Source organism: Cervus elaphus, chromosome 32 (genome assembly GCF_910594005.1).
Source record: "Cervus elaphus chromosome 32, mCerEla1.1, whole genome shotgun sequence".
Taxonomy (NCBI): Eukaryota; Metazoa; Chordata; class Mammalia; order Artiodactyla; family Cervidae; genus Cervus; species Cervus elaphus.
The window spans coordinates 31,813,049-31,835,173 of record NC_057846.1 but is presented as its reverse complement, the minus strand read 5'-3'; the positions used below and the strand labels follow the sequence as shown (position 1 = coordinate 31,835,173).

Sequence of the window (22,125 nt, the reverse complement as noted above, 5' to 3'; positions counted from 1 at the left end):
TATGAAAAGTCACATTTATTTTCATTCTGGACACTTGCTCTGCAGGATCACACCAGTGAATGCTGCTGTCATCCCCACTCAGACTTAGTCAGCTGAGTTGGAAGAGATTTTGTGTTTGTTTTATTTATTTATTTTTTTAAAGAAAAGAGATTAGTGAATACATGTCTGTTTGAAAGCAAATTCCTTTTTGAGCAAAACACCAGCTTGGAGCCCTGGTAATGAGTCCTCTCTCTCTCTTGTCATCTGGTGAGCCCTGACCTATGAGTGAGAATATGAGATAATAAAAGGTTTATTTAAAGGAGAATCAGAGATAAAACTCTACAATTCCCTCATCTCACAAATGCACAGTTTTCTTTTCCTTTTATGCTCTTGTGTTACATCTTTTTGGAAGCTGTTTTCTCATTCAAACCACCCCTACTGGGCAGGCATGTCTGGGAGAGCCGCAGGTGTCCCTGGCCACGGCTCACAAAGCCCACTTGTAATCAGCGCCATCACGTGTCTTCTGACCCCCTTCCTACCCTGCTCTCTCCACATCTCTCCCAGCCAACCACCGCTGCTGCTTCTAAAAGGGAAAAAACCAATGGCCAGTCAAAAGAGGTATTATCTTAAAGATTCCTTAACAAGGCCTGGGGCTTTCTAGAAAACTAGTTCAAGCTTTTGCTCTGCTGTCTCTTCTAGCCATGGGGTCCCCCTTCCCTCAGTCACTAGTCACTGCAAAGCTTGTTGACTCTGCTACATTCTGTGGTCCCTGGGCACTCCACCAGTGTCCCTCCAGGAGCCTCACGGCCACCACTCTTATATGCCAGCCCCAGTCAGGAATGTAAATCCACACACAGGTCATCCTGACTCCATCAAATGCAGCACTGGTGACACTGTGTGTGACGCTAACTGGTAGTTTTAATACCAAGGATCTGGAAGACAAATAAGTTGTGTTTTTTTTTTCCCTCCAGTCTTCCATACTTGATTATTAACTGGTCTGCCAAGGCAAGTCTTTCCCCCACTACTTGACTGAGATGCAAAATGAGAATGTTCATTCTGTGACATTATGACTTGGGAAGAAGTAATTTACTAGTAAGATTCAGTGTTTGTAGAAGGTGCAAGGTTAGCATAGACAGATACTCTGTGTCAATTACATACTCTGGACCTGAAATAGAAGGAAGCTGCAGGCAACCTGAAGGCCCTAGATGGGAAGGTTTATTTACTCCCCCACATCACCCCACACCACCCCATGCAGAAATCAAGCAACATCTGTCTCTTGACTCAGTGCATGCACTCAGAAACCTGAAAGGAGGAAGCAAGTTAGGTTTGTGGTTGGTTTTTTTTTTTTTCGGTTTCACCATGTGGTGTACCAAGGAGAGAAATAAGACCTCTCCTCAGAGTCCCTTGTGTTGTATCAAAACAGGATTTTACTCCTGCAAAGTGCCAAAGCTGGTTATTGGTAAAGTGCTTTGTACCCAGATAATTGTCCTGAGATCCTTTTGTGATATATTTCCTATGGGAATCTAAGAAAAATGGAAAAAAAAAAAAAAAAAGGAAAAGGGACAAGGAACAAGTCCACCTCACTTCAGGGGTGAATATGCGAAGGAAACACTTTTTCAACAGGTTTAGATGGCAAATGTCATGTTCTTTTTAAATAAATGGAAAACCCCTTTTCCCCCTCTTTTTCCCCCTATCATTGAAAAATACTCAGGGAAACTTGATTTAGAGCACTGGCTTACCTTGTAAGTAAAAACCTCTAAGATATGGTTCATGGGATGACATCCTTATGGTTGGGTTTTGGCAACTGATAACTAGGTTTCAGAGGTAACGTTCCACAGAAGGCTTTCTGTAAAAGTCAGCACCACAGAGGTCAGACACTCAGAAGTCTACTGACCTAGTGAAACCGAAACTGAATCTGCCTTGGGGAAGACGAGGGGAAAGTCGCAGTGATGGGGCTATTGAACCACGGTAAAGCACACGATGTTTTCTCAACCCTGATTTATCTGGCAGCAAACAGCCTGGAGTTTCTGTGATGTTATAGAATTATGGATCCATGTACCTCCTACGGGAGTTTAAAAACCGATGGCCTTTTGAATGACTAAGCTCACTGACCTAAAGATACATGAGATTTCTCAGACCTGCTTCATCTTTCACACACTGGCAGTTCTCTCAGAGTGACACAGGTGATCTCTCTAAGTGTGATAAAATATATATAACATAAAATTGACTGTTTTAACTTTTTTTAGTGTGCAGTTCTGTGGCATTAAGCACATTCACATTGCTGTACATCCAACACCACCATCCATCTCCAGAACTTCATCTTCCCAAACTGAAACTGTACCCATTGAACAATAATTCCCCACTCCCCCTTCCCAAATGCCCTGGCAACCACCATTCTCGTTTCTGTCCCTATGAATCTGACTACTTTAGGTACCTCGTGTAGGTGAAATCATATAGCAACTGTCCTTTATTGACTGGCTTACTTTACTTGGCATAATGCCCTTGAGGTAGCATGTATCAGTATTTCCTTCCTTTTGAAGACTAAATATTATTTCATCTTTCTCTTTTTATAAACAGCTTTATTGAGTATAATTTACTGAGCATAAAGTTCAACCATTTTGAACTTTATGTGATTCAGTTACTTTTTAGTAAATTTATCAAGTTGTCCAATCATCATCACAATCCAGTTTTAGAACATTTTCATCATCTCAGTAAGATCACCTCCCTGCCCATGTACATCCTCACTCTAAAATCTTTTTCCACTTTCCACCATGGGCAATCACTACTTTCTGTCTCTGAAAAGTTGCCTTCTTTGGACATTTCATATATCTGGAATCATACGTTTAGTCTTCTTTTGTGTCTGGCTTCTTTCACTGAACACTTTGCATAATGTCCATCCATATTGCCATATGTATCGGTATTTCACTCTTTTTTTATTACTGAACAGTATTCCATTGTATGGATATGTCACCTATTATTTATCCATTGACCTGCTAATGGATATTTGGGTTGTTTCCACCTTTTCACTATTACAAATAATGTTGTATGAATATTGGTGTGCAAGTTGTTGTATGGACATACTTTCATTCCTCCTGGTTAGATATCTGGAAATGGATTTGCTGGGCCTTATGACAAATTTACAGTTAACGGTTTAAGAAATTGTCTACTGTCTTCCAAAGTGGATGTGCCAATAGGAGGTTTTCTTTAGGGTAACTAAACAGATCTTTCCAATGGGTTTGTTTTTATTTTGTGACCGTTCCCAGTGTAAAATTTTCTGCTGCTTTTCAACTCTGACCCCACCTCAGTCAGAAAGTCAAGCAGTGGGCAGGATGAATTAATTCTTCAAATAGTTCTCATTTTCACATCCTTAACTCACAGCTGAGTTCACATTAAAACTAAACAACCTTTAAAGCTCAGAAGAAGAGTTATAAAACATTCTATGAGACCTCTGGCAAGTTATGTTGGTCATTTAGGGCCTCAGGGTCCCACTTGTCAGAGAAGATGAGACCAAGATGATTTCTAATGTCCATTAATGGCACCTAGGGAGGTATCTACCGACCCACAACAATCCTTTGTTGGCTTTGAGATACTTAGTTTACACTGCCTGGGTGTGGAGGTGAAGAGTTTCTCAACCATGCATATGCAAACTCAGTAAGGGAACTGGGACTTTCCCCTAACTGTGGACCCTAAAATTGGAGAAACAGGGAACAACAGATAAAAGAATGACCCTTCTCTTCCTAAGGCGAGCTGAATGAAGCGACACTATGACCTTCTTATTCCAGTGAACTGCCCGACATAACATGCATGGTGGACATTAATTAACATGCCTCTGAGGTCATGTTTCTTTTGAGTTGACTTTTAAAAATCTTGATCGTCTGTCTGGAAGTGGTAGCGTATATTACTCATTGGAACATGTGTATCTTAGGAACTGTATTAATTTCCTAGGGCTGCTCTAATAAAGTACAGTCATTCTTAGGGGGGCTGGTTCCAGGAGTGCCCCACATACTCAAACCCACAGATGCTCAAGTCCCTTATAAAATGACATAGTTCAACAAATACATTTGGCCCTCTGTATCCCTAGGTTTCACATCCTTGGATTCAACCAAACTGTAGATAGAAAGTCCTGGAAACAGAAGGTTGGCTATACCAAAAACTGGGTAGCTTGAAACAACAGAAATTTATCATCTCACAGTGCTGGAGACTGTAAGCCCCAAACCAGGCATTGCAGGGAACATGCTCTCTCCGACGGCTCCAGGGAAGGATCTTCCCTCCTGTCTTAAAACTCCTGGCACGCACTGGCAATGCTTGGCCTTCCCTGACTAGTAAATGCATCAGTTGACTTACATGGCCTTTCTCCCCTTGTGTCTTCACACTGTCTGCCCTCTGTGAGTCTGTCTCTTGGTCCAAATTTCCCCCTTGTAAAAGGACACCAGTCATCTTGGGGTGCTGCGCTGTTCAGTCGTGTCCGACTCTCTGCAGCCCCACGGACTGCAGCTGCACCAGGCTTCCCTGTTCTTCACTGTCTCCCGGAACTTGTTCAAACTCATGTCCATTGAGTCAGTGACGCCATCAGGACCCACCCTAACGACCTCATTTAAATTTGGTCACGTCTGTAAAGAGCCTACTTCCAAATAAGCTCACATCTGAAGTACTGGGGGTTAAGATTTCAACATATTTTGCGGGGGGTGGGGGTCAGTAAGGAAACAAGTTCAACTCATAACAGTAACAATTGGGGAAAAAAGGAGGTTTACAATAAGGTCTCTGTCACTGAAAGCACATCTAACTGTAATTATATTATAAAAGGGGGGGGGGGGGAAGTGTTTTTCTTCTTCAACACCTGACATGAGTTCTATAGCACTTGAGCACAAAGAAACATAACAATCCTGAGCCCTTGACTCTCAGTCCCATGTGGGTTGAGATTCTGACATCTGCAGTCATTTAAACAACTGTCTTCAGTCTGGGGAGGGAGAGGATCTATTCAGTGCTTGGGATAAAATACTGTAAATTATTTAACATGGCTTATCCTGAGTAGTGCTTCCTAGGACTAAAGACAGGGAAGAATGGGATGTTGGGAATGTTTTTTTTTAAAAGTTGGGACACAAGGATGTGATTCCATAATCACAGGACGGGGATTAACTTGAATTTCCACACCTTCAAGAAGGAAGAGAGAATGTCAGGTTGGCAATTGAAAGAGCTGATTATCACTCAGGAGTAAAGAAAGACAGGTGTGGGGCCGGGTTCATTTGCCAGAGTGAACCTTAATTGGCTTGTGGAGAGTATCATCTTCTAGCAGAGAGACAGAGAGAATCCAGAAGGGCTCCTCACAGAGGACTTTCAAAAGACCTTCTTCCCTTCTCCCCTTACACTCGCAGTCCCCTCCATGAGGGCTTGGGGACTCCAGCTGCCTCCCAGGCAGACCCAGCACAGCCCATGGCTTTCAGGAATTTCATCCTGTCTCACCGGCCATCACCCTCCTCCCCCTTTTAAATTCACCTTTTCCCTCCCCGCACCCCTATAAGCCTATCTTTCCCACCCCATCTGTGCTCCCATTTGATTTAGTTCTTCCATGGGATCCGCTGGAAACTTCTGCTGTTAGAAGCAAATTAATGAAGAGTTTAAGCTGGTCTCAAATATGCAATGCAATGCCCCACGTGCAATGCCCCACCATGTGCAATTAGCAGAAACCTGGAATTCTCTTGCTAATGCTTCTCCCTTCCCTCCAAGAGACCTCTTTTCACATGGCTCTGGGTTACACACGGTCTGGAAGAGAGTTCCTCAGTTTCATGGCCTCCCCTAGACCACCATGTTTCCAATCCTTCCCCTCTTTGTCTCATCTTTGCTCCTTCCTCACCACGCCCCTCCAAGCTCTTTCATTTCTCCTGTGGCTCCAGACACCACTCCACCAGGAGAACTTCATTCATCAGATGACCATCCCATGCTTCAGACTCCAGAGACCACTAATGAAGTCCTTTGACTTCCTTATTTGTACTAATGACACCAACCTTCTACCAGTCTCTTGAGGCAGAAGTTCTGTTGGTTTTCTTTGCTTTCCCTGCTCTCCCTCAGTAACAGCACTGATCAGGAAGCGTCCAGTCCCCGTATCTCCCTCTCAATGTCTTTCCAAACCATCCATCCTACATCCACACTTTCCATTCCCCCTGCCACATCCCCTATCAAGCCCTGACCTCCCACCTGGACCAGGGTTAGACACTCTAAGCCTGTTTCCTTGTCTCCAATTTCTTCTTCCACTTCTGATCCACTTGAGATACAAGATCCAGATAGAGCTAATGAAAAATTAACTTGGATAGCGTCATTCAGCTGTTCAGAAATGTCAATCCTCTCCCGCGGGTTTACTTGAAAAGCAAGTCTTTCCTGTCCAGTGCCCCACGCCATCTCCAGGCTTGTCTCCAATAATTATGCTCCAGTCAGATTGGATAAGAAATCTCTCAAAGTCTTCTGCCTCGCCCACATCCATTCCTTTGCAGATACCATTCTCTCAGTCTGGAAAGTCCCCACTGTCCACAAATTGGAATCCTTCTCATCCTGCAAAGCCCCTTGCTCCCTGAAGCCACTTTGTGTTTTTGTCTTTTCCTCCTTTGAATTCTCACCGCCCCTAGCTTATCTTCCTCCCATAGCGCTTTTATTTGTTTCTCTTTCATCTTTCTTTTTTCCCCTATATGCCCTCATCCTGTGGTACATAAGGAGAAGGCACTCAGTAAATGTTTCTAATATTTGAGGTCACTTCTCCAGTTGGGGAGATACAGGTTTGGATTGCTTTGGTCCAATCTTGACACTAAACCCCCCAGTACCCCTGCTAGTATTGTTTTCCTCATCTTACCTTTTCACCTTTCTAATTCCAAATTACTTTACCTTATCCACCCCAAAGCACACCACCTGCCCCAGCCTTTGTCCTAATCTCCCCAAATTTAACTGCTCTCTTGTGCAGACTGGTGCTCCAGGATGAACGCCCTGAAGGGAATCGCTCTTCTTTGAGGTCTGATGTGTATCAGGGAAGCCAAACCCTGCAGTTAAAAATGTCGTGAAAACGAACTGATAAGTAGCTAGAAGCAAAATGCTGAGTATACACAAATTCCACTGCACTGCAGAGCGCAGTTTGGAAGTTCAAGCAAGAATTGTTTATTAAAATGCATGAGCTTACCGTAGCTTCACCGAGAAGGCGATAACATACTCAACAGTTACTGGTGGAGCATTGCATAAGAGAATGGGTATTTTGTGTGGATCTAAGCAACTCTTGAAGTATTTTTTTAATTCTTTTCATTAGGCTAGAAGAAGCCAGCTTTAAGGCCATGTCACTGGCATTAAAAGAGGCACATTATACATCAGCAACTAGAGCATTTACTTCATGTGAGCACAGCAAGAGGCTTGAAAACACAGTTTATTTTGCAGAGAGACTGAATTAATCCTTCACTTGCTGTCCCATGCCACAGAACTGCCAATTCTGCCACACTATATAACCTTTGCAGTGAAGTGAAAGTCACTCAGTCATGTCCAACTCTTTGCAACCCCATGGACTATACAGTCCATGGAATTTTCCAGGTCAGAATACTGGAGTGGGTAGCTGTTTCCTTCTCCAGGGGATCTTCCTAACCCAGGGTTCAAACCCAGTTTTCCCACATTGCAGGCGAATTCTTTGCCAGCTGAGCTATAAGGGAAGCCCAAGAATACGGGAGTGGGTAGCCTATCCCTTCTCCAACGGATCTTCCTGATCCAGGAATTGAACTGGGGTCTTCTGCATTGCAGGCGGATTCTTTACTAACTGAGCTATCAGGGAAGCCTTTACTTCTTATAATTACGTATTTTAACCTGTTAATATCCTAGAGGCAAATTAAGTAAAGAGAAGGAAAAAAGTGGGAACAAGAGGTCCTCCTGTGTGTTCCCTTCTTGGGGTGGGTGTCCTCAATGGGGCTTTACAGAGGAAGAATGTAAAACCTTTACATTACAGAGGAAATATCCAACCTGAATCATGGGGACTAGGAACTTCTCAAACACAGGGGTTTTCCCTCTTCCATTTTAACAGAATGGAAGCTTCCCAGATGGCACACTGGTAAAGAATCCACCTGCCAATGCAGGAGATTCAAGAGATGTGAGTTTGATCGCTAGGTGGGGAAGGTCCCCTGGAGTAGAAAATGGCAACCCACTCCAGTATTCTTGTCTGGGAAATCCCACGGACTGAGGAGCCTGGTGGGCTGTAGTCCATGGGGTTGCAGAGTCGGACACGACTGAGCATGCACACATGCACACCTTCTCACAGAACTGCAGGCACCTCCTGATGTCATTTTTATATTTCTCCAGCGACGACCACTTTGTCTCTACCTGCTTTTCAACACCTTCCCCTCCTGGTTTCTCTGTAAATGAGTGGGACTGACCCTTCGATTTTGCTGGCTGTTCTTGGAGCCTAAACTGAGTTTTCCTTCCATGTTTGTTCAAATGGTTTCCCATCATTTCGAGAAGAAAGAAAACCAGAGCTGGATGACCAGTACTAGGGGAGGGTAGTGTGGCAGAGTGGAACTGCCCATCAGAGGAGCCAGACTGCCCTTGGCTCAAATCCCAGGACCAAGACCTGTCAGCCCACGGGTCCTGGCAAATTACGTGGCCCTGTGCACCTTAGTCTTCTCTGTGAAATGGGGATGATGTCCCTCTCATGGGGTTGCTTGGCATAGGGTAGGTATCTGACAAATGTTAGTTCTACTTCACTAAACCTTAAACCCCCAGTTCTATTCATACTCAGGAGAAATTAGTGACATTGGAGCAAAGGAAGGCTTTGCTTATTTATTTTTTAATATCCCTGTTAACATTCTCCATTTCTCACACAGAAGCCAAATCTCAAACACATGTCTTCTCCCCACCCTCACCCCACCAGCCCAGTCCTGCCATGTCAACTAGGTGAGCCCAGGAATCTCAAGGAGAACCAGCCTCCTTCTCTGTGCTGGGCTGGGTGGAGGCTCACGGGCGAATTCTGATGGGCTCCCTGGAGGAGGAGGACCTGCTGGAGTTACTGGACTCACTGCCTCTCTGGGGAGGAGGAAGGAGCACCCAGAAAGCCACAGGTGTTCTTCGAGGTCTTTTCTTCCTATTCCATTTCCCAATTTCTCCCTACCAGGCAGGCACAAGGTGGTGACCTGGATGCTAGTTCCCTGAAGAAACACCCAGGTCAAGGTTCAAGCCTGTTGCAGGCGGCAGTAGGAAGGGAGAGGACTGACTGGGTCATAGGCTGTCATACTCTCTGTTAAACGATTTCTAGCCCGAGGACTATCTCGAACTCATTCTATCTCAGTGAATGAGTCACTTACCGGAAACGGTGTAAACACAGGTGTAATACTGGCCTGCGGAAGCCCTGGCTCTCCGAGCTTGGAGGAAGACCAGCTCTTCCTACAACCCTTGCCTTCCACTTTCAGAAAACTTAAGTTCAAGGGGCTACGCCAGGTGCCTGAGGCCTCAGTCGAGGGACTGAGGACTCCCAGTTAGGCTGGGTGGTGCGTCAGTCTCGTTCTACCCGCAACAAGTCATTGACAATTTCGGGGCCCACGCAACTTTCGGTACGCGTCTGGGTCCTGATCTTATCATTCCCCTGCGCACCCCCAGATCTGGGGCTGTACCCTCCACCGCCTCTCCCTCGTCCTCTCCGGGTCTCGCAGAGCAGGCTGGACGAAGGGATGCAGGACACCTACATACCTACCTACGCGCATGTTATGGGAAAGGGAAGGCTACAGACACCGAAACTCGCCCCTGCAGAGCCCCGCGGGGCCATCCTTGGAGAAGGGTGCAAAGGGGCGCTCGCTCCCGGGTCGGACGGCGCCAAGTCTCGGGCTGGGGGCGGAGCCTCCGTCGGAGCCGGAGGGAGGGGCGGGGCGAGGATCGCCGGGAGGTGTCGGGGGCAGGAGAGCGAGCCTGCCGGCGGGGGGCGCGGGGCGGCGGCCGGGACCGCGGAGGTGCGGCGGGGCCGGGCGGGCGGCGCCACCGGAGGCGGGAGGGGGCGGAGCCGCGCTCGCAGCTGCTACCCGGCCGCCGGGCCCGGGCAGAAGACGCCGCCCGCGGCCGGGCACGCACCGCGCGCACACTCTCCAAACAATGCTCCGAGGCGCCCGGCGGGGCGGCTGGCGGCTCGGAGACCCGCGGCGAGGCCGGGGGAGCGCGGCCCCGAGGTGAGCCCGCGGCGCCTTCTCCCAAGTCGGCCTCTTTTTTTGTCTGGCAAACGTGGCCGCAGAGGGGAGCTCCGGGGGAGCGCGGCGATTGCAGAGCAGGCGACCCCCGTCGGCGTCCCCTGGGGGTGACAGGCGGTCGCTGGAGGAGGGTGGAGCGTTCGGACCGCGTGCGCCCCGGGTTGCGCCCGAGGTAGAAGTGCCGAGCCCGGGCTGGGGGGTGAGGGGTGAGGGGGAGGACCGGGGAGCCAGAGGTATGTTTTCGATTCATTCGAGAATCGCGCTCTTTGGGAAGGGGAAACTTTCCTCGAGTTCCGGCAGCGGAACCGATTGCTCTGGTCTCGCTGGTCTCGCTGGTCTGGCTGCTGGACTTAGGGCAGGAGACCGGAGCGCTTTGGGGATTGCTATTGTGGAGACTGCCGTTCCGCGGCCGCAGGATTGTCACAGGAACAGAGAGGGAGAGACCGCTCGGTGGCTCGGATCGGGACCCCGGGCGTGATGCTTTGGGACGCCAGGTTAGTTGCTGCCTGTTGGGCAGCCCGCAGTTGGATGCCAGCCTGGGGGTCTCCAGGGGGAACTAGACGATACCTTCTTCCTGAGCGGTGGCGGAGCCCTCTGAGAGGCTATCGTGAGCACGCTGTTAACCTTTGCTTGTGTTGCCTCCTCCTCCCCCGCCACACACACACACACACACACACACACACACACACACAAACACACAAAATAGAATCACACACACACAGAAAATAGAATCTCTCCACTTTCCGGTCCTCAGTGAGAACGCGAGGAGGCAGGGCCGGCTGACTCTCTATTTCTCTCAGGTGAAGCTCAGCCAGCGAGCACATGGCTTTGCAGAGCCCACAGCAAAGCCCAAAGGTCTAGAAGGGAGGAGTTTTGCAGGGCATCCAGCCCAGAGTCAGGTTGGGAAGGCCCTATTGATCACTGGCCTGAAAAGCCCCTTCCCCTTTTGAGCCGGAAATTTGACAGGAAGCACTGGGGAATTATGCGGTTATTTCACTATCTTGGGGTCTTGTGGAATGCGGGTATCTTCCTCACTGGTTTAGATTGTAGTGGGTCTAACCCACAAAAACCACATTCCTGCTGCTGAGATTAGATTACATAGCGCTGGAGAAGGAAAAAAGAACATAAAAAGTTGGGTGAGTAGCATGACTTACCCTCTGTGCGTGTGGGTGGTGGGGGGAGGCAGAAGGCAGGAGGTTAGGCTTACTTTCTCCTTTCTGCCTGGGCAACCCCTGTCAATGGAGTGTTGAAATCCAGACAAATTTCCATAAATATGCCTCTTTTGCATTCATTTAACTGTATTTAATTGTAAAAAATAAATAAATTTTTTTAGATGACTGTTTTCTGGAATTCTCTCACTTCAGGGTAAGGCATGAGCAACTTTCAATGCAAGGTGTGAAGGGCATTTGGAGCCCAGAGGTTTGATTTTGTGGATCTGGTCACCATTGTTTGGATTCTTTTTCCTATGAGGTGGGTGTGTATCTGACAGCTTCAGTCTTGCACATTTTAGCCACAACTCTGGTGCAGAAGTTTGCAGAGGCAAAGATATTTTATCATGACTTGGATCAGAAAGAATGCTGAGATCTTTTTCTAATCTTACACTGCTGCCTCCCACTTAAATGGGGGAATTTGCATAATTCTGAGGGCTGCCTGCCCTCGGAGGTAAGGAATGTGGGCTGGGAAGGTGCCATTCCCAGGCGGTGGAGAGCTGGCACTGCGAGGCAGGCAGCGCTCATGCTTGGTGAGCGCCACTTGAGTTTTTCCACTGTCTTTTGACTTAAAATAAATAGATAGTTCCAAGCCCAGAACCTCTCTAGACAGAATCCTTTCTGGCTTGGTGTAGTGATAAATTCTGTTTGCTGTGACTGAGGAACCAGTTTTAACAGGATGTGTAGTGAGTCAGTGATGGTAAGGAGCCCAGGGCTTCATTCTGTTCCCGTCTTCATTCTTTTTCCCCGAAAAACCTTTTCCAGTCTCTGAGCGGTTGACATGGTGAAAGTTGTACCCACCGTCGGAGAATTTCAGAGCTGAGGATGGGAGTGAGGAGGGTGTTCAGGAACTGGTGAGGGGTTCTGAAGGAAGCTTCCTGAATGTTGGTAATCCGACCAGAAGTCCCAGGGCTGGAGTGGGCCATCTGCGCACAGGAGGGGACCTTTGGCACCAAGCAACCGTGACACGTTTGGGTCGGTTATCTGAGCAGGAAATGAGGTGTGGCCACCCCACGTGGCTTTCTTTGCCCCCCTCTGTGGATGCCTCACTCCTCAGACAGCCCAGCCCTGTAAGGAGCTGCAGGAAGGAGGTGAGCCCACTCAGAAGCGATTCTCCAGCCCTCTCCCTCCATCCCGTCTGGGGTGCAGAAGCCTCTGCCTGCAGTAGAGGGGGCCAGGATTCCCAGGAAAGGACCTCTCCCCGCCTCAGGGCAAGGGTATGGAGCTTTGCCTTATTGAACAACAAAATACCCCCTCTACTTTTTCCTCTTTCCAAAATCCTCCCTGGCATGGGATTGTGAGAGAAAGAAAAACCTTTGCTTTCATCCTCTGCTTGTTGAAGCTTAGTGACCTCTTCTGGGGAACTTGGCAAGGAACAAACCTGCCACTTGGGTATATTTATAGGAGTAGAAGAACCCAACTTGTAATCATGTTGATGAAGAAGATCCTAACAATGGTCACGAAAGACAGATACTTGTCTTTATTTCAGAGAGTTCATTTAGCTTAAAGATGCAGTGGGCTTCCTGGTTAACTTTGGAGGAAAAAAGAGGCTCAATGTAGCTTCAGCTCTCATTGAATAGGCACCCCGGTCTGGGAGTGTGGGAGATCAGAAAGAGAGCTCTTCCCACAGAGATTCTGGAATGATCTTTGGGGCTCCTGGCTCATTCCACCTGGTTAGTCCTGTTGATGGTGGGAGAGCAGCAACCTCAGAGCCAGTTCTCACGGGAGGAAAGCGGAAAGCAGACCCTGGGGCCAAACCCTCTCTATTTAATGAGTCTGTTCACTGTAGATTCTTCAGGATGATTTTCTCCTGAACACTGTCCTTCTGAGACGTCAGTTCATTTAAGTGAGGAAAGGAGAATAAAAAGCAGCAATCGACTCAGTGTAACGTGTGAGGTGATGACATGAGGGGCTACCAGCAAAGTTGGCTTCTTTCTGAGGAACCCCTGAGCACTCTGTGCCTATGGACATGTCTCAGTTTATGTTCTTGGCTTTGTTTTCCCATTTGTAAGATGGAGGTGACAGCTACCTGATGGGTCTTATTCGGGTGAACTGGTTAAAGTCTGCAATCCTTCGAGGTTTCCCCCTCAGTGGTGAATTTACTGAGTGAATTCTGTGGTGCAAACTCTCCACCTTCAGTTTTACTCTCAGAGGAAATAAACTCTTTCAGCAAGCTGACTGCCTCCCCTCCAGGGTTCTTGTTGTTCCCTCGTGTCCTACTCTTTGCGACCCCATGGACTGCAGCACGCCAGGCTTCCCTGTCCATCACCAGCTCCCGGAATTTGCTCAAACTCATGTCCATTGAGCCTGTGTCATCCCCTTCTCCTCCTGCCTTCAATCTTTCCCAGCATCAGGGTCTTCTCTAGTGAGTCGGCTCTTTGTATCAGGTAGCCAAGTATTAGAGCTTCAGCTCCAGCGTCAGTCCATCCAGTGAATATTCAGGACTAATTTCCTTTAGGATTCCTTAGGGTTCTCATGGGGAAAATCATTGTGAGCCATGACTCTTCTAGTACAGCCTACTGTACAACTACTTCTTCTAGCATGGTCTATCCAGACCAGACCACAGGGCTGACATGACCATGAATCTCTTTTTCTGTTTCCCCCAGGCCTGAAGCTCTAGGTCTATTGATCTCACTAAGCCCTGGGTTGAAAAGGCATATTAAGTAGAAGGGTTGGAGAATTCCAAAATGCCAGACCTCCCAACCAGGACCCCCTGGGGAGCAGCTAAGACCACATCTCTCCACTTTCTCACCCCTTCTGTCTCCACCTTCTGACAAGTATGGGTTGCAGTGCTGATCTCTGAGCCCAGGCTTGCCTCTCCACTCATATCATTCTTGGTTAAAAATTGTGGCTTATTTTCCAGAAGCCACGATTTCTACCTGCTGTCCTATTTGGAAGTTCTCATTTCTCTGAGGCCGAGTCCCAGGCTCTAGACCCCATAGCAGCAGGGGATGCACAGATCAGCCACAAGCTTCTCATCTCCAGCCCTGTGTGATTTCTTCCCGTGACCTGCCCGCAGAACCTCCTGGTGCTCAGGATTTTAGGGGACTGAAGTATCTTTTGCACTCTCTACTCATGCATCAGGGGCTTCCCTGGTGGTTCAGGTGATATAGAATCTTCCTGCAATGTGGGAGACCAAGGTTCAACCCCTGGGTCAGGAAGATCCCCTGGAGAAGAAAATGGAACCCCACTCCAGTATTCTTGTCTAAAGAATCTCATGGATAGAGGAGCCTGGTGGGCTACAGTCCATGGAGTCACAAAGGGTTAGATACAGCTGAGCAACTCACACACACACACACACACACACACACACACACACAAACATGCAACAGAGCTGTGTTTAGATTTTACAGCTTTTTAAGACCACCCCACTAGAAAGGGGTTAAGATCCTCATCACAAGTGGGTGAGGGCCTTGGAATAAATAAAATAGTCATCTTCACCTCTTTTCTTCTTTCCCTTCTGCTCTGTAGTCATATCATCAGACTCTGATTGATCATGCCCCATCTTCCCCTGGGGCTCAGCGGTTAAAGAATCTGCCTGCAATGCAGAAGACCCAGGAGACAGGCATTTGATCCCTGGGTGGAGAAGATCCCCTGGAATAGGAAGTGGCAACCCACCCCAGTATTCTTGCCTGAAAAATCCCATGGACAGAGGAGCGTGGCAGGCTACAGTTTATGGGGTCGCAAAGAGTCAGATAGGACTGAGCATACACTAAGCGATCCTCTGGCAGGGAAGATCACTGATCAGGCGAGTGTTCTGCTTTTCCAGGAAGTCGCCCGTGGAGCCCCTTCTGTCTTTCCGGAGACCACACCAGCAAGCCGAGTGCAAGATGAACCAGCACCCCGTCCGCTGCTCAAGATGCTCGAGACCACCCCGCTGAACCCCGAGAGCCCGAAGATGTCTGCGTGCAGCGGCTTTGTGGAGCACATCTGGAAGCCCGGGTCCTGCAAAAACTGCTTCTGCCCGCGCAGCGACCACCAGCTGGTGCCCGGCCGCCCCCAGCCCCGAGTTGGCTGCCTGCCCGCTCCGCCTCGCCTGCCACCCAGGCCCGAGAGCGGCCGCCCGGAAGATGACGGCCTGAGCGGCTCGCCCTACTCCAAGCCCACCATCGCCGTGAAGCCCACCATGATGAGCTCCGAGGCCTCGGATGGGTGGGCAGAGGCCGCCGGGAGTGCCGGCGTGAGTGCCGACGTCGCGCAGGTGAGGCCGACTCAGCCCCGCGGCGTTTTCACAGGGGCTGCTCCTGCTGTAAGGCCGCGGTGACTGGCGGGCAGCCAGGGCGAGCTGTCCCGGCAGGACTCCTGCGGGCCGGCTTCCCGGGCAGCTCGCCCTGGACTGCTCCCTCCTGACGGCTGCGCTCTCTCCTCTCTCTGCCCTCCTTTCTCTCGGTCCCTTCAGGCTAAGAACCATGAATGCAGTCCCTCCAAGTTTATTTGGAGATTGTATCAGGACACACCCACCAAAATGAAGCATTTTTCTAAAAAGTTTAAGAAAAAATTTTGTTTTTAGAGATCATCTTAAGTATATACAAAACTAGGAAGAACTGCCTAACAAACCCCATGCATCCACCACCCTGCCTCAAGAGCTTGAACAGTCATCAACTCATGATCACTCTCCTTCCATTTTTATCCCCGCCCCTACCCTCCCTCCCCCTCTTTTCCCCTAAAGCAAACCCCAGATATTGCATCATGATAGTACCTCCTTAAAAAAATGAAGTCTTTATACAAAATATCATTATCACACTTAAAAATGTCAACAGTAATTCTGTATATCCTCCAATTCCCAGCCAGTGTTCATATTTCTAATTTGGAAGCTTGGATTTTTCCACCTTTGATCTGGGATTACTAAAGACAATTACATCCTTAGAGAGTAGACCATTCTGCTCATCCCTTGCCCAACCCCCCTACCCCCACTGTTGACCCTGACCAAGGTCTATTTAGAGGGCACATGAAGCCTGCTGCCCCTAGACATGTCTTCTAAGAAGCTGCATGTCTAAAACATATTCTTAGGACTTCTCCTCTTTACCCGTTCTCGTTTTCTTAAACTGTCACGGTGAGTGGGTCAGGAAGGCTTTGTGAGCTTATGTGAAATCAAAAGTCAGTTTTAAATCAAGGGAGGCTTGAATGAGGCAAGCCACCTCCTGGGGTTGCTCTCAGCTTCAAGTCCCCTGCAAAGCTGCTCCATTTTCCAGAAGCTGGTTACACTCATTCCCCAGGCTTTTCTTGGTACCTTCAACCTTCACATATGTAAACCAGGAACTCTTTCTAGTTTGGATCATCTTGGAAAGGAGCCAGAGGCCAGCCCTGCCTTCAGGCTTCTTTGAAAGTGGGGGTAGGGGAGATTTTAGAGGGGAAGGAGAAGAGGACTGTGATTTCAGTGACGGGAATGACTAGCCTACATTACTGTCTCAGGCTCAACTAGTCCAGCCACTTATGCAGGTTTGGGCTGAGGTCACTGCCTGTCACTGGGAGAAGGATTGTAGCTCAGAGTGAGTGATGCGAGGGAACCAGGGCCCAGTTCAGAAGGGGCCCCTCACCCTTCTGCCCTCTAACTGCCCCCCGCCCCCCAAGGTGTTTTTAAAAGCCTTATGACTTTGTTTTCTTCCTGCCCTGAAACCGTTATGGAAAGACTAATGAACACTAAGCAAAAATTCAAACTCTTATTTTCAAAGCTCATGGGAGAATTCATCTCATCCGGCAGTTTCGAGGGAAAAGGCAAAATGTTCTTCTTTAGTGTTTTTTCCGCTCAGCCAAAAGAATAACAGACATGGGCGGGAAGCGCAGTGTCTGGGAAGACCAATGGCTCCAGGGGGCCCCCGTGATGATGAGAAGGCCATGGGGAGATCAGAGGGTAGGCGGGCAGCCTGGCTCCTTCACTGTGGCTCGGAAGACGGTTTCCAGTGTCATGGCCCTGCCCTCTCACTTTCTCTCTCTTCCTTTTTTCTCTGGCAAGGTCTAATGTAAGTCTTTTAACCTTGGGGCTGTGTAGGTCATCTGGAGACGAGCCCCCGGCAAGCTCCCCCTCCCGAAGCAGGAAGACGTGCCAATAGTTTATCTGGGCAGCTTCCGAGGCATCCAGAAGCCTGCCGGGCCCTCGGGTCCCACAGATGGGGGTCACCCCCGTAGCCCCCCCGCCTATGCCATGGTTGGCCTGCACAGCCTAGAGCCCCGTGGGGACCGGAGTGCCGCCTTCCACCCAGTGAGCTTCCCAGACGAGAAGCTTGGACGAGAGGATAAACCAGTGATCCCCTACCAAGAGCTAAACTCCCCGCAGGAGAGCTTCCGCCAGAAGCTGGCTGCCTTCTCCGGGATGACTTCTGGCTGCCACAAGGGCCCGGGGCCCTACCCGTCTGCTCAGCCCCTGCGGGAGTCCCTGCCCTCGGAGGATGACAGCGATCAAAGGTGCTCGCCCTCGGGGGACAGCGAAGGGGGAGAATACTGCTCCATCCTGGACTGCTGCCCCGGGAGCCCAGGTGCGGAGGACGCGGCCCCGGCCGGGGGTTCCCGACACAGACAGGGCCGTGGGAACTGCTCGGCCGCCTGCTGGGAGCCGCGGGTGTGTGCGAGGCCGCCTGAGGAGGAGAAGCGGGCTTTGAGTTTCCCCAGGGAGTGCTGCGGCCAGGGCCCGACCGAGAGCCCGCCCCGCCTGGGCCCCAAGAAACAGCCCCTCGCTTCAGAGGCTGCCAGCTCTTCGGATGGCCTCTCCTGTGGGAGCGCCAACAGCCGTGCCAGCAGCCCCCTGGCCCCCCATCTTGAGAGCAATTACTGCTCCCTCCGGAAGGAGCCTGGCCCGGGGAAGCAGCAGGACTCCGGCTGCCACGGCGTGGCCTCCAGCAGGTGCCTTGGGCAGACTGGGGAGCCCCAGCCCCCAGCCCACTCCAGGGAGGCTGCACAGCCTGAACCCATCTATGCTGAGAGTACCAAGAGGAAGAAGGCTGTTCCTGTGCCTTCCAGGCCGCAGGCCAAGGCGGAACAGGGGGCAGGCACCCCGGGCCAGGCCCAGGTGCGGACGGTTAACACCTGGGCTCAGAAAACCGCCTCTGGCTGGGGCCAGGACAGGGAAGGCCTGGATGTGGCCCCCCAGATGGCGGCCACCATCACAGTCATGGCGGCCCACCCAGAAGAGGATCACCGGACAATCTACCTGAGCAGCCCTGACTCCTCGGTGGGGGTGCAGTGGCCACAGGGGGCCCCGAGCCAGCAGGCTCCTGAGGCAGGCGGAGAGGAGCCTTCAGCTGGGCAGGGGCTCGGCTCCAGGGAAAGCCGCCATCGTGGTGCCAGCGAGACCACGGCCAAGGGGAGACCTGCCATCCCCCCCAAGATGTCCAGGAGCAGCCCCGGGGGGTCCCCGGTGTCCCCCTCCACCTCCCCGCTATACGACCTCAGTGAAGGGAACTCGGGCGTCCCAGGACCCCAGCCTCCATCCAGAGGCCCCGCTGACCCTGCTTCTTCCTGCCGGGCCAACGGCATCCCCACCAGCGACTCTGCCAGGGGTTCCCTGCCTGCCACCAGCACGTCAGCCTTGGAGCAGAGGCGGCCCCGGCCCCAGGCCGGTGCCTGGAGTCGCCAGTGCCGGATCGAGGAGGAGGATGAGGTGGAGCAGGACTTGCTGAGTCAAAGTTGGGGGAGAGAGGTGGAAAATGGCCCCTCGGACTCGGCCAGCTCCTCCGCCTGGCACCGTCTCCGCCCTACAGATGGCTCCTCTGGGCAGAACAGCAAAGCTGGGACTGGGATGAGCAAGTCTGCCTCATTTGCCTTCGAGTTCCCCAAGGACAGAAGCAGGATTGAGGCGTTCTCGCCTCCCCCGCCACCTCCAAAGTCACGGTAAGTACGACTGTGTGTGCATGCAACTTGGTGTTGGGGTGGCCCTGGAGGGGGTGTTCATCCAGCAAGATGGAGGCGTCTTCCAGAAACCTAGGTCTTTGCTGCCTCCACCAAGACATCAAGCCAAGGTTTGGTGTCCTAATGCGGGACACCTGTGTCGGCCTGCAGGCACTTGTGCCTTTGTGTAAACTTCTGCTTGGTGCTCAGCACACAAACACGAGCAGTGCCCTGCTTGGGACTGGCTATGAGGAAGGCATCTTTCTGAGAAGCACTGAGAGGCTGTCCCTCTTGGCTGGTGCCCATCCTCTTACAATAGGGTGCCTTTGTTTTCTCCATTTCTCTGAAGTGTCTTCAGCAGGCTTTCCCCACTCCATCCAAATCCTGAAGTTCCTCATTTAAACATGCAGAAGAAGGCTCCAGGAGGCTATGCTACAAAATCTCACGAGGCAAAGAGATGGGCAGGCAAAGGAGCAATACCAGTGCGCTCCATAAATTGTAGCCGTGATGGCGATTAGACTTTGGGGGCAAAAGCAGGTTGTAGGAGGCGCTGCACATGCTTTAGAACTCTCAGATGTGGGTTTTAAAAGAAAACAAATACAGATATATAGTTTCATGGTAGCGTGCTGAAACTCACAGCTTTCTCACTGTTTTCTCCTGCCAGTTTAAAGCTCCTCTCAAAGGCTTGAGAAAAATAAATGCTTTTTTTTTTTTTTTTGAAGTATTGAGTTGTGCATGGAATTCAGATTCTGAGGGGGGAGGGGGGTATGGCCCTCAATTAGAGCAAAACTGATTCCTCTCAGGGAAAGGAACGGCCTGCTGTTTTTCAAAAGATGACAGCCCTTCCGAAGACTTTCTTTAGTCTTGTCATCTCCACTGGTTCTGTTTCAGCTCATGTGCCTCCAGGTTGATGTCAGAAGCAGGGAATTGACCACAGAGGGGAGCGGCTGTGACACTTGACTTTGAACATCAAGGCGTCTCAGGCTGTGACGCGTCCTAACGTGGGCTTTTTCTGGGACCACTGCTTTGTTCTGGTGTTCAGTTGGCCTCCTGCCATGTGTAGTAGACAGCCATCCTCCAGATCTTTGGATGAGCATAGACTCTGGGCTACAGAGTTTTCTGTTTTCGCTCGCTGACTGAATGGGGGGTTCCACAGCTCAGAAGAGCTCCCACTTTATACGGCACTAACTATGGGCCAGGCATGGAGCTGAGGGACTTAGACGTATTAACTCATTTGATGCTCAGAGCAGATCTAGGAAGTAGGAATTACCATCCCCAGTTACAGATGACAAAACAGAAAGAGAACTGAGTAACCTGTGCCAGGATCACACGGCATACTTGGCAGTCTGCCTCCAAAGTTTGTGCTTCCAAACACCTTAGACACATCAGTGTATGGAGGAGTGGGCAGGGCATTCAAATAAAACATGGGCATCATGTCTGTCTGCCTCAGGCCTGGAGGGCTTAGTGGGAAGCCTGGGCTTTGGAGCCAGAAAACTGAGTTCATGTTGCATCTGTCTCACCTACATATTAAGTGATCTTGAGCACGCCACTCATTGTGACAGAGCAACTTCAAGTTACTCTCCAAAATGGGCTAATAATAACAATACATTTGTAACACCCTGTTGTTGGAAGGCTCAAATAGATGAACAGAATCTAATGCAGAGATTAGTTCTGTAGGCAAAAGCCACCCCGAGCTGTCAGTAGTAGCAGGAATACCCACACCCTATAGAAATGGGACTGGCTGAGGAACACCACCTGAGCCTTGGAGAAGGAACTAAAACTTTCTTGGGTAAGAATCACAGGGTTTGGAATAACACCAGTCACCATAGCAATGTGACTCAAGTAGAATCTTCGCTAGCATCTAGGGTGAGATCAGAGTTTTGGAGGCCAGTTTATTAAAAAACAAAACCATTGAATTATATACAATTCACACCAGGTGGGAAGCTCAGAGGTTCTAGGTGCCAGCTCTTTAAAAAATTTAAAAAAAAAAAAAAGTTATTTTCAGAATTTTTGGAAGAAAAATCTAGGAAATAAAATTAACTAGCTTAAGAGAACACAGAAAAAAAGGAAAGAGCATCTGGTACTATTTAAAATAAATTGAACTAGTGTGTGTGTGTATATATATATATATATATATATATATATATATATATATATTCATTTGGGGAAGATTTTTTTCAAGCATTACCAGCATTCTCTTTTGAATCATTGCACATCTCCCATGAGTATATAAGAGGGCAGGCTCAGGACCATAAGTTCAGTTCAGTCGCTCAGTCGTGTCCGACTCTTTGCGACCCCATGGACTGCAGCACGCCAGGCCTCCCTGTCCATCACCAGCTCCCTGAGTTTACTCAAACTCATGTCCATTGAGTCGGTGATGCCATCCAACCATCTCATCCTCTGTTATCCCCTTCTCCTCCTGCCTTCAACCTTTCCCAGCATCAGGGTCTTTTCAAATGAGTCAGCTCTTTGCATCAGGTGGCCAAAGTATTGGAGTTTCAGCTTCAACATCAGTCCTTCCAACTAATATTCAGGACTGATCTCCTTTAGGATGGACTGGTTGAATCTCTTTGCAGTCCAAGGGACTCTCAAGAGTCTTCTCCAACACCACAGTTCAAAAGCATCAATTCTTCGGCGCTCAGCTTTCTTTGTAGTTCAACTCTCACATCCATATGTGACCATAAACTGACTTTTAATTGTAGAACTTGGTACTGTACTTACTGAGGTGGGTGCCAGGAACCCACAACCTTCAAACCTAGTCAGTCTGGGTGATGGTAAATCAGAGTATTGACCAGAGTAATAGCCCACGGTTGATCCAGCACCGCACAGGTGGCTGTGACAGGCTGATGTCAGTTTTCCAAGATGGGAAAATGTTGGAAGGTCTTTGAGCAACATCCAAGGTTAACTATTTCTTCACATGGGTCGTCTGTTCAATG

At 49.6% G+C, this 22,125-nt stretch overlaps 1 protein-coding gene across 3 annotated transcripts in view; it reads left to right on the top strand.

Annotated features, from left to right (window-relative positions):
* The first annotated feature begins 9,879 nt into the window (after positions 1–9,879).
* The window catches only part of PRAG1 (PEAK1 related, kinase-activating pseudokinase 1), a 45,628-nt gene continuing 33,382 nt past the window's right edge, over positions 9,880–22,125 (top strand). The window contains exons 1-3 of one of the 3 annotated variants that reach the window (XM_043893597.1): positions 9,880–10,142; positions 15,138–15,569; positions 17,358–19,192. In XM_043893597.1, coding sequence (XP_043749532.1) covers positions 15,228–15,569; positions 17,358–19,192 — 2,177 coding nt within the window. In that variant the 5' untranslated portion in view covers positions 9,880–10,142; positions 15,138–15,227. Of the gene's footprint in view, positions 10,143–10,198; positions 10,333–10,416; positions 10,655–15,137; positions 15,570–17,357; positions 19,193–22,125 lie in introns of those variants that run through there. The other 2 variants (XM_043893599.1, XM_043893598.1) reach the window with 2 other exon arrangements.